At 37.6% G+C, this 13,080-nt stretch overlaps 1 protein-coding gene and 1 long non-coding RNA gene across 2 annotated transcripts; both read right to left on the reverse strand.

The window, feature by feature from the left end:
- Nucleotides 1-59: 59 nt before the first annotated feature.
- Nucleotides 60-988, reverse strand: LOC145798902 (uncharacterized). The gene is made up of 2 exons (XR_014340765.1): nucleotides 824-988; nucleotides 60-433 (listed from the first exon to the last, which is right to left on the reverse strand). It is a non-coding gene; the product is annotated as an uncharacterized LOC145798902 (long non-coding RNA).
- Nucleotides 989-4,144: 3,156 nt separating this feature from the next.
- Nucleotides 4,145-6,927, reverse strand: LOC114259066 (uncharacterized). The gene is made up of 2 exons (XM_082888241.1): nucleotides 5,242-6,927; nucleotides 4,145-4,656 (listed from the first exon to the last, which is right to left on the reverse strand). Exons 1-2 carry the CDS (start codon nucleotides 6,634-6,636, stop codon nucleotides 4,258-4,260), a joined length of 1,794 nt encoding a protein of 597 aa, XP_082744367.1. The 5' UTR covers nucleotides 6,637-6,927; the 3' UTR covers nucleotides 4,145-4,257.
- Nucleotides 6,928-13,080: the final 6,153 nt, after the last annotated feature.

Here is a 13,080-nt window from a genome sequence, read left to right on the forward strand (position 1 = left end):
GTTAAAAAAAAAAAAAAAAAAAAATTACACAAATGAAAACAATATAAAAGCTATGAATATTTTCGAACTAAACACAGGATCTTACTAGGCAACTACTGCCATCAACAACTAGTTATTTTTACATTAAATTTTCAGTAGTCAGTAAACATTATATGATCTATTCATTTGCATTCTTGTTCTTCTTTTGGCATTTGTTCTTGATCCAGCTGATTGCCATGGAAGTTCCACTCTTGACGTTCTGTGCTCCTGCCTTGGCTACTGCTTTGGCTTTTCCAAGTCCGGCTGAGACCGTTGTCATCTTCTTGTTACCGCCTTTTGCTTTATTGGTTTTGGTGTTATCATCTTCGTCTTCCATGGCACCGATGCCTCCGGCACCCCATTGATCTGCCCAGCTTGGTGCCTCACTAGCCATGGGCTCTTTATTCTGAGGCCACTAAATTTCCAGACAAAATTTTAAGTCAATTAACAAATATTATAACGGCAATCAACTTTTGATTCATAAAAGATAATGAAAACCCCCAATAAATATATAAGAAATAAAAACTATATACGAGTGGGGAGATTTGAACCGTTAATCTTTTAGTGAGGTGCAAAAGGCTAACTCAGATTCTAAATACATATTGCTCGATACCATACTGCTATTTAACACCTTATATGAAAGAATATGGAGAACTGTAATATCCAGCTTATCATGAAAGTATTTGCTGTTAAAAGTATCAAGAAAAAGATCAAGACAGAACTCTAAAACAAAAATCTAAGGGGAAGAACAAAATGAAGGTAGCACAACTAACAAGAGAGAGAGAGAGAGAGAGAGAGAGAGAACCTGGTGAGGATTAGAAGGAACTTCACAATTGGGTTTCTCTATGAAGAAACTTAACAAGAAAACTTGTTATAGTGCTTAAATAAAATTAAACAAAGGATAGTGCATGTGGAGATAATGCATGTGGAGATAAGCTGTCTTTTATCGTTTTGTTTCCCTCTCTTTGTTAAAAGGCATCCCCAACTCAACTCAACTTGGATGCTTACCATCTCCCTAAGCAAAGTTTTTTTTTTTTTCATTTTTATTCCTTAATTTTATTATTGGAAAATAGTATATACTTTCTTTTTTTAATAAATTGAGAATGTTGTGTTGACAATACTTCATACATTTTTAATTTTTGTAGATATGTAGCATTATTATTTAATACAAAACTCTCTTTATTATTTAATCAATAATGCGACATCCCCATAGTTTATTACCTCTAATGATATGGTATTGAGGTTAGATCCCACATGATGGAATATTTAAAATTTGATACTTGTCAAACATATCATTAGAAGTAATTTTTAAGAGTGATAAATTAGGTGTTTGAAATATTTTTCTTATTCAATACAGTACTCTCTTTGTAGATATTGTTTCTACGTAATGTTTTCTAAATTGATTAATGTAAGTGATCAATGAAGAGATAACAAAGCATTGTGGATTTGCAAAAAGATGCACTATTATTAGTGGTTCAGTAGCCGTCATTTGACAGGAATTTGATACTTAAATCAGCATAATCTCCATGAATATAGTAATAAAATTTGTATTAGAGATGGTATATTGTGTGCTTGAGCCCTGGAAAGTATAGAGCATAGACACCTCCATGTCCAATAGCTGACTTGGATTGTTGTTTTATTTTTTGTGGGATAGTGCCATATTTAGGTGTGATCAGCATTATTTAAATAAACCAGTGATGTTCTCTAAGATTATCTCCATTAGAATGACCTAATTTATCAACTGAATATATTGACTTAATAAATTGGGTCGAGCACAATGTCTAATAAAAAATTTAAGCAAAATAATCAAAAAGCATGTTGAACAAAATATCCGATAATCTGAACATAGTGTTTAGATAGAGTGCTCAAACAAAAAATTTATCACATTTCTATGTTGGGACTTCACATAATCTTGAGTTCATTTTTAGCCTTATTAACAAAGACATAATATCAGACTTTCATAGTTTCTAAGAGTATCTCCAACGGTGAACTATTTTTTTTCATCAAATCTGATGAAAAAAAAAGCTCTTTCTTCAATTTGATACGAGTTGCTTTAGCGGTGAACACTGTTGCTTGCATCAAATGCCTTGGGATGACCGGCCGAACGACCGGCCGGTCGACCGGTTACGCTACTGAATTTTTTTTTCCCCCCTCCATTTCTGTTCCGATTTTGTTTCCCTTCAAGAGCTTCCCTGAGCTTGTGCTCTTGCAATTTCCTCAGAAATGATGGGTTTCTCTTGATTTCTTTTGTTGAATGGTTAGACCCATCTCTTTTTCTGGTCTTCTTGTCCATAATCAGAGCAGCACAGTGAGAAATTGGCTTCCATAGTGAAAGATGCATTGAAAGACCCATCTATTCTTCTGCTCTTCTCAATTCTCACTGATCTTTAACCAGATCAAATAGAAATCTTAGATTTGACTACCTTGAAAATCCAGTAACTGAGGATTCAAGTCATATTAAGACAGCAGATTTGGAACCCAGAAATGTAGGAAGAAAAAAAAGTAAAAAAAAAAAATTCAAGAACCTAAAAGCAGTCAAGCCCATTTGATGGATTTTAATGGCAAAGCTCGTGATGAGGTCCAAGCACAACTACCAAGTGCAGAATTGCCAACTGAAAAATTGGCTTCTTCAACACTTGAAAATGCACAACAATCAACTGAGAAAACAGAGGTTCACCCATCTTATTGTGTCAATTCTGTAGTTAAACAAGATTTTATTTTCAAGCTCGAGGGGTCATCCGGGGAGTTGACCTGTGGGTCGACCGGATGGTCGACTTCCCAGTGTAAAATCTGTACAAAATTTTGCAAAAAGGGATCGTCCTATGGGTCATCCGGTAGTGAAAATACAATGGTAATGAACAGTGTTTTAGTGAAAGACCTACAACATCCTCAATTTAGTAAATAATTTGAATCATTCTCAATTTGATATCATTTTGATAAAACTGTTAGAGACAAAAAAGTTATCTTTTTTCACTAAATCCAAATTTAATATTAGTGATGAATATGATAAACCATCGGAGATGGTCCAAATATGCTTTTTGATGGTTGGGCCGAAACCATGTGAACATAGTTAATTACAATGGCCCATTAGTTGACTTGTGATTGTATTTTTATGGTTGGGGGTTCAAAATGCTATAAATTTCCACAAAAATTTGTCCAGTTGTGTGCTTGCAGGTTTGGAGACTTTCCCAAAATTACCAAACCATCTTATATATAAAATTGTCCACTTTTTGACTGAAGAATTTTGGATTTGCCATAATTGATTCTGAATGCCGCAAAGTAAATTGCCATCATCATAATCTCTGCAAGTGGTGTTGAACTTGACCTTAAAAAACAAGTTGTAATGAAAATTTGAAATTTGTCGTGAAGAACATACCATTTTGTGCTCTGATCAACCCACACATGTAATAAAATAACATTTTGTAATTAGATTTTCTTAATATCTAAATTCATATCATACTAAACATTTAATTAATAATTCATTAGTTATTTATATAAGTAATAATATTATCATCACTTTCACTCTATTTTTTATTCTTTTTATTTTTTGATTGTCTTCACATTATTTGCATTAATCTCAGTCATTTTAAAAAGAAGACCACCCACGTAGTGGTGACTTTTGTAACTAGATTTTAATAGAGCTAAGCCCCAGAGGTTTAATCATATAGTTAGTGTAATTTGTAAACTCACACACAAGTGAAAATTTAAATTCATACTCTTGAACATGGTTCACTCAAAGTTTGGAAGGTTTGTCCTACTATTGATATGTGTTGTCGCTTGGATGACTAACTATGGAGATAGTCAAACTTTAGACAACCCAACATCTTACCACTGAACCACACCTCTTGAATTAATCTCAATTATTTTAACCTTACTAAAACAAATAGGAATGTAATTATACTAAAATTATTATGTGGGTCAAAAATTTCAACCTACTTTTCACTAGTCAAGATATAACATTTGTTTTTAGAATTGAAATGTCAATAATTAAATAGGTTTGGAGGGTGAGTTAATTCCATGCCATACCACAATTGCTAATCAAACCATGCTAGCAAAATTTGGCAGTCAAAACTAGTGAACCACTTCTTTGTCCACAAACAACCAAATCCCTCTCTATCTCTCTGCCTTTCAACCTCAAATGGCCAAATTTGATTGATATTGCTTAGTAAATTTATCTACAAACAAACTCATAATAACTAATTCATCATGTGAAAAAACATCATTTCTTTGTTTCCTTCTTCATCTAGATTTCCTAATAGACTTGGATTTCTTCATCATTTTCCGACTCTTATCATCAAAACTACTCCATGTGTACCCATTCGGTATCGCAAAAGGATCCGATTGCGGCGGCACCACCATACAATTTTGTTGTATCAGCGGCGGCAGAGGTGGCTTACTGGCAGAGCTCGAGCGGCTGGTGCTCCGCCTCAGCCATGCTGACGCTGTCGACGTCGAAGACCTTGACGTGGAAGAAAATGATGCGTAATTGCTCTCCGGTTCCTCTTCAGATCCTCCTCGGCCATAACCAAAATGTCTAGGACTTGACAATGGTGTGTAGAATTGCTCGGTTGATTGAAGCTCTACAAACTTGGTGAATGTGATCACCACCCTCACCGTTGGCACCACCGGAATCGCCACCTGTGCCACCACGAAAAACAACCACAGCCTAATCAATATTGATAATACAATCATATATCAATTTATATTTAAATAAATAAATAAATAAAAAGTCAATTAATAGGTGGGTCCTAATTCAACATCAATTTTGATGATTAACGGTATATGATGGGGCCGATGGAAATGGGACCCACGAATCAGGACCGTCGGATCAAAAAAGACCATATTTCGATCCTTCCACGTCACATCACCGACCATGTGAGGACCCACAAAGCTTCTTCTCAGACTCTCTGTCACCATTGCCCAAGCAAAGCAACCTTTGCTTGTGAGCATTAAAAGAAGAAAAAGCGAAAAGCAAAAGAAAAAAAAGAAAACAAATACACAGTACCTGATTTTTATTTTTTAAAAAATATATTTTTAATATTTTTATTAATTAAAAACTGATCAAGAAATAATATTTAATTATCAAATTTAATGTAAATTTAATTTATATAAAATATTTAAAATATTTTTTCATTGAATTAAATTTCTTAAAATACATATGATTTAAATCAAATAAAAAAATTTAGCGTTTAAATTAGCCAAGTTACCGATTTTGCCCCTCACCTTGACCGGAAAAGTCGCCGGAGGGAACTTCGTGGTGAGAAGCTCTCTCATTCGTCTAACGGCCTTCACTTTGTTCGCTAGAATGTCGAGTAATGGAAGCAACTCTTCCTTCTTCAATGGAAACTGTTCCGTTAACCAAATTGACGGCCGTAGACTTTTCACGTACTCCTTCTCCTTCGTCTGCGGAGGCACCACCGCCGTCGCCGCCGCAGACGGCGGTTTACGCCGATCCGGCATTGCCAAAGACGGAACATCTACGCTTTTCCTTGACATCGGAACAAAATCCCTGTCCTCCCGAACGAAGCTGCTATGGCGGCGACGATTATCAGAGGAAAACGCGAATTGAGGATTTTCGGCTACGAGAAAGCCTTCTTCAGCGTCTTCTTCGAGTTCTAGAGGCAGAACTTGCTCGCAACCTGCAATGTCAGAATCGCCATTGACGATTTTGCGAGATCTGTAACTGAAGAGAACGTTGTGGACTTCGTAAACCCTAGCTTTCCATTCTCCAACGCTCTCTGTTTTCTCTTGTCTTCTCCAGTTCGTTCTTCCAACGAGTTCTGCATTCGTGACGTCCATTCCGGGACGATAAACGCTCGTCTGAGCACAAAATCCAGCGATGTCGGAATCGCTGAGCGGAGCTTCGGCGTTCTCGAAGGCGTCGAAGATTCTCCGATCGTCGTGGTTGAGAACTAGAAGAGAACCAGACGGAATGTCGAGAGAAGGCTCACCATCGCCAAGAAAGAGGAAGCTCTGATCAGCGCGTTGAACTTTCATACCATCGAAACCAGCGAGAGACGTATCGGCTCGGAGATTTCCATCTCGTTTCCAGATCTTGTACGTATCGGAGGGAGCGATCTTGCCTACGAAAGGAACGATCGAACTCTCGAAATGAAACGAAATCTCCATATAGAAATCTCGCATTCTGCGAAGAACAGCGATTAACCGAGGCAATCGCCGGCGCCACTTCGACCAGGCGGCACGGTGCTGATACTGGAGGAGCACCACCGCGACATCGGAGCACCGGCGACACATCGCCTCCTGCAAGGCGTTCCAACCGGCGGCGTTTTGGAGGGAGATATCGGCGCCGGAGCCGGCGAGAGTGCGGGCGGCGAATACGTCGTTGAGACGGACAGCGAGGTGGAGGGGAGTTTCACGGTGAGGATTGTCGCGGCGGTCGAGCACGGCGGAGATCTGGTCGGAGACTCGCTCCTGGGCTAGCGAGTCCGACTCGGTGTGAATCTGAGTTGGATCGGCGAGTCTGGGCAAGGATGAGACAATTCGAGAGAGGGTGGTGTGATCACCTAGTGCGACGGCGTAGTGGACTGGGCTGTGCTTGTAGACCTCCGGTTTGATCGCCGACGTGGACATCGTCGTCGCCGTCGATGACTTCGACATTGTAGAGAGAGAGAGAGAGAGAGAGAGAGAGAGTACTAAAATGGGCTTAACTGAGTGAGAAGAGAGTTTGTGGAATGTTATTGAAGAACGAGACGGAGGATAGTTTGGTCTTTTTACAGAGGATCATGTTGTCTGATCGGCGCGACTTTTCGTAATTCTTCTCTGTTGAAGATGTGGGGGGTATTTCCTCTGTACCGATTCGGTACTTTATCTCTGAGGTTTTGTTTTATCCTTTTCTTGCCCATTAGACATTATTATATTTTTGGCAAATCTTGTCCCTTACAAGAGCATTCACAGTGGATAGTTAAAAAATCACTAATGCCTCATACACCCAGTTGCCCCGACCCCCAGTAACACCCAGTGAGGTGACACTCACGTGATAGTCACGTGACTGGGGTGTAAGACCAAACAAACCGGTTCCATTTCATTTGAAATTTTCCCCCCTCCCCCCTCAAACAACGGTGCCCTCCCCCCTGAAACAACGGTAACAGGTACTGACCCCCCACTCCGACGCCTGACTCCCACTCCGATGCCGGCGACCAGTCCTTCCCTTCACTCCGACACCGACAAGCTCGTTTCCTCCCTTCACTCGCGAATCTCTCTGTCACTCCTTCCCTTCTCAGCAGCTGTATGTATATCTGAGTATATATATATGTATATATCTATTTATTATCTGTGAATTTTCTATCTATTATCTGTGAAATTTCCTTTTGATTTGGGAATTGTGGCATTTTCATTTACGAATTGTGGCCTTTTCAGTTGGAGTCTTTCATTGCGTAAAACGTGTTCGATGAAATTCCCCAACGAAATGTTTAATCAATTGGTTTAATTTCTCCAGTGCATAATTTCTTCATTAAATCAATTTCGTAATTCATCTTGATTATACAGAAATTTCTGTGCATAATTGGTTCATTTGGTTAAATTTCTGAAGGTGCATAATTTCTTCATTAAATCAATTTCGTAATTCATCTTGATTATACAGAAACATCTTCAGATGTGTTTGTTTCTTCTTGCACGTAAGTTTTTATCTCCATTTGGGTAAATGTGTCTTCTCATATTTGAGGCATCGTGCTATGATGCATGGTGATTTTCCTTTTCGTCTAAGTGAAAATATTGTGAAAGTATTTTCATGGTCATTGGCTCATAATAAGATTAATGTCAATGATTTGTTTTAAAGGAGACCCCCCAATGACTCTTTGCTTCCACAGTTGTGTAGCTTGTCATGTAGGACGGATGAGGAAAGTATTGGCTATCATTTTTTGCAATGTCCGGTGGCTTTATTGTTCTAGGGGAAATTGCTTTATATGGTGGATGTGGTGTAGGTGTGACTCCTCCCTACAACATACAGATGCTTTTGATTTAGTATACGGGATTTGGTGCCAATAGCAATGCACATGCTCTTTGGGATTGTGTAACTTTTGCTATATTTGGAAGATTTGGTTGGAAAGGAATGCATAGATAACATTAGGTGACCTGTACAACCCCAATAAGAACCATAATAAAGCCCAAAAGTTGACAATATAACATAAGTTGACCCAGCTGATCACAAAAAAAAATTAGTTGACCCGGGCAACCCATGTCTAGAAAATGTTAAATTTACCAAAATACCTTGCTCTTTAAAATTACATATATTCATGTGTGTGTGTATGTAAAGATTATCATATTAACACTTAATTTGATTTTTTTTTTTTTAAATGATATTAATACTTAAAATCTAGATAATCATAAAATAGGAGTCTACTAAATGTCTAAGACTAGGCCCAACAGTGAAATTACTCTAATATGCAAAGTCTTTCTTCTCTTAAATTTAACAGCATCGTTCTTATTTTTGTGTTTTCTTTATCTTTCCTCTCCCCATATGCTCATGGAAGGAGTGGTGTTGGGTTGGCTAACTCTTCCATCAGCATTACTTTTTTATCATTTATGCATATCTAATCCTGAGTTATATGTTAGGGAAGATGCATATTTGTCAAGAATGCCTGTTTCAATTATACAGTCCTGGTATCAATGAGAAGGATATATCAAGTCTATGGCTGACTTGATACACATGATACACACATGATACTTTCTCCCCATACAGTTGCACTGCACAGAGTCATGCACCAAAGCCTTTACCACACACAGCAGCAGACCTCATTTTTTATTGTATTTTTTTAGCAGTGCAGACACAAAAATCTACAACCCAAAAATCTGCTAATTAGCATGCCTCTAAGCTACAGCAAACAGCAATACACATGATGCTAATTAGCATGCCTCTAAGCCATAGAGTCATGCATTAGACCACAGGGCTTTCCCAATGCAGCAATACACATGATGCTAATTACACACAAGATCATTAACAGAGAAACCACAGCCTTGATCCACATTTTACACCCAATCCTATAGCAACACCCTAGATCAGCAGCATACTTTCTCCCCATACAGTTGCACTGCACAGAGTCATGCACCAAAGCCCTTACCACACACAGCAGCAGACCTCAAAGCATTCATTTTTTATTGTATTTTTTTAGCAGTGCAGACACAAACAAGATCATTCCACAACAGACTCCATAAGATCATAACTATGTTGCTTGAATGGTAGACCATAACCCACACCACTGAAATACTCCAATATTGCTGGTAGGCACCAAAACCAACCTTAACACACACCAGTGAACCACTGAACCACAACACAGCACAAAGACTTGAGCCTAAACCAGAGAGCAGACCAACAGATCAGAGAAACCAACAGAACAGACCAACCCAGAAACCCACAACCAGCAACTGAATAGAAGAGGCTAAACCAGGGAGCAGACCAACAGATCAGAGGGGCAAATTTCAAAACAACGGAGGAATAAGACAAGTAGCATTAGTGACCTCAGCATTCATCTTCTGTATACAGAAAATTCCTCAATTTATGTATTATTTTTAATTGAATATATAAGATCATTCATCTTCAGCATTCATCTTCTATTTTTAATTGCTATTTGTCCCTCTTTGCAGATGTCAACTTCAAGTGTTAGTGGCAGTAGCTCAGGTTGGTTGACATACGTGAACAGAATTTGTCGTACATGTAACAAAAAAGCCACCATCAAAATATCACAAACCGAGCTAAACAAGAACAAGTTATTCTACTATTGTAATGTTTGTGGTTTTATCGGATGGTGTTTACCTACGAATCCAGAATATGGAGGTCATCAAATTCAAACAGACGAAGTCCCAACTGTTGGCGAACAAGTTATGACCGAACGACTTCAAGCTATGACTGAACAACAAATACAGCTGACGGAACAACTTCGAATTCAGATCGCAAAGATGCAGAAGTTGATATATATGTTGTCCGTGTTGTTTGTAATTGGTGCCTTTAAACTTATGAATATGTAATAAGTAGAAGTACATGTCTCCTTGAACTTGTTGACGTAGACTTCATACTTTTGTGATGTTTTGGAGGAAGTCATGTTTTCTTGTGTATTGAAACCTACTTATTGTACCTCTTTTGTTGTTAGTGGAATGGAAAATGGCTTGTTCAAATTTGTACACTTTCTTCATTACGCATTGAATGGACATTGTTAAATACAGGAAACTATTGAATACAAGGTAACTATTGTTGAATACAGTTTAGCAATTGCCCATCATCTCCAAAATGTTGTGCTCTATGAGCTATAGCAAATCCGACATGCTTAGCATATTTGCCATAAAATGTGTACACCTCTTCCCTTGAGCTAAAACACATACCCTTTTTAGGTTCTTCAACGTGTTCGCCCTCATTTATTAAAGGATTCTCACCTTCAACATTTGAATCAACCTCCATTTCTTCACTTTGCGTACTGAAATAACAATTAAACAAATATCATTACTGATTATGGAACTAAACTTCATATTTCAGATTTTATATAAACTGTTTACAGATTATGGAAATTATATGAAGTTTGCTACCAAGCTTATGAAGTTGGCTACCAAGCTTACAGATTACAGATTATGAAGTTTGCTACCACAGTTGAGCACAATTACTCATAAAAATTAACTAAATTGTAGTTGAGCATAATGCCCAGATGAAAGATTAGCATATTAATTACTCATCTAAGTTTGCTACCACCTAGACCCAACTCACTAATGGTGATGTTTTTTACCTCATAAATCAGTTTCATACGAAAATTTAAAAAACCATGGTGTTTCCTGATCTTTTCATTATTTTTGTTTTTGAAAAAAAAAAAAAAAATTGAAAAACTGAAAACAGAAATTTTGAAAACAATACCACACTCAGGATAAATTATTACAGGAATTCTGAGGATAGAAAAAAATAAGCATATGAAATTATCTGATCAAATAAGCATATGAAAATAAGCATATGAAAAAAATAAGCATATGAAATTATCTCATCAAATAAGCATATGAAAAATAAGCATATGAAATTTTGAAAACAATACCACACTCAGGATAAATTATTACAGGAATTCTGAGGATAAATTATCTCATCAAATGACATAAAAAAATAAGTCACATAGCAACAAAAAAATTAAGACCAATGGAGTAGCATATAACTGAAAGATTAGCATATGAAATTGATTTTTTACCTCATAAACTAGATTGATGGACAGAGACAGAGCAGAGCAAAACCAGACAGACCAAAATTACAGGAATTCTGAGGATAGATGAGAGCTAGTAATCTGATATGGTGGAGGAGGAGGAAATTTCACAAGAGAGCTAGTAATCTGACAGAGCAGAGCAAAACCAGACAGACCAAAATTGCAGAAATTCCGGGCGACTAGCCACTGGTTTTTACAGAAATTCCCGGCGAGCTATGGTGGAGGAGGAGGATGGCGGCTAGAGGTGAGGATAGGCGAGGGAAGACAGACGAGGATGGCGGCGAGAGTTAGGACATACGAGGGAAGACGATGGCCAGAAATTCCCGCTTTTTTCCTCTTTTTTTTTGTTTTTTTTTTTTTTCAGCTGTGTTTACACATCAGCTGCCACCTCATCACCACGTCACTGGGGGTGGCCACGTCACTGGGTGTATGTAGCGGGATTGTTAAAAAATATGTTAAAATCTATTTAATAAAACAGAATTGATTTTAAAATTGTGTTAAAATGTGTAAGTGATACAATTCATTTGAACGGTTGAGATGATTTCTAAATAATATGTAATGGTTGAGATCAAATATTTTCCCGCCAAAACACTTTTGCTCTCTCTCTCCCACATCTGCCCAGATACGTCTCTTCATCTGCCCAGACACGTTCTCTCTTCAAAATCAAAAAGAAATAGAAGGTGTTCTCTCTCCCACATATGCGATCATCCTTCAGTTCTTCATCCAAAGAAATAGAAGCGGCGGAGCGAACGACGGTGCTAACAGTCTCAAGGATCATTCAATACTCCTTCAGTTCTTCATTCGAAGGTTTTTTTACCTTTCCCCTTCTTCATCCTTCACGCCGATTGATACTTCTCCGATCGCAAATATCTGTATAATCTTCTCTGTCTCTCAACCAATAGAGAAAGGGTATATACTGCCGCTGCTCGTTATCACCGTCGCTGCTCTCGAACTTGGCTCCCTTCGAGCTCACATGCACAGGGTAAGAGAATTGAGAATTGTTTCAGTGTTTCTGTCTCTCCCCTTCTCTTTCTCTCTCTCTCCCTGTTTTTTTTTTTGGTGGTTCTGTCTGTTTTTGTGCTTCAAATTTGAGAATCCTACTTCAGTTCTTTGTTTTAATATTTTTCAATCCATCTAATATTTTTGGGCGTATTTTTTAATCATTCTATACGGTTTGTCTATATGTCTCTATGGTTTGTCTAAACTTTGCTGAAGTTAAACTATAATAAGACCTTGGCAAGTAGATGGATAAAGCAACATTGCTGAATTAATTGAGCCGGCCTATTGGGATCATCAGCCCATCAGCTGCTTCCTTTGTCAAGCTTGAGTTGTATTTTTTAGTTCTCACATAGCTGAAATGCTTGCCATGGTAATTGAGGCTTTGGCTCAACTTAGTATGTTTGCTTTCCTACCTGAAGGAGCTTTTTCCATAGTTTGTTTTTAGGGAACTCAGGTTTGGATACCGATTTAAGTATAAGGTTTTTACTTCATGCTTTTGACTATGTTACAACCAATCTGGAAAGAAAAAGCAGAAGAAATATAGGTGAAAAACACTGAAGCATACTCTTCTGGCAAATGTGCTTTGAATACTTTGTTGAGGAAAAAAAAAATTGATAGGAAAGTGTTGGCATGAATCCAGCTGTCATACTTATCCATTGCTTAATTCCAATGTACATGTAGCTGAATTGTTTGAAATTTCTTCTCTTATTTCGAATTGTTAGATGGTGTGTCTTTTGTAACATTGTACATATGATATTTTTGTTTTACCCTTCTCGAAATAACTATGTGATAAAGAAATGCATTTCAATTTTTTTTAGAGAAAAGTTAAATAAGTATATTCCATTGTGAAACATACTGATCGGTAATGAGAGACATGTTT

The sequence above is a fragment of the Camellia sinensis genome, chromosome 9 (genome assembly GCF_055761805.1).
Source record: "Camellia sinensis isolate YWXY chromosome 9, ASM5576180v1, whole genome shotgun sequence".
Lineage (NCBI taxonomy): Eukaryota > Viridiplantae > Streptophyta > Magnoliopsida > Ericales > Theaceae > Camellia > Camellia sinensis.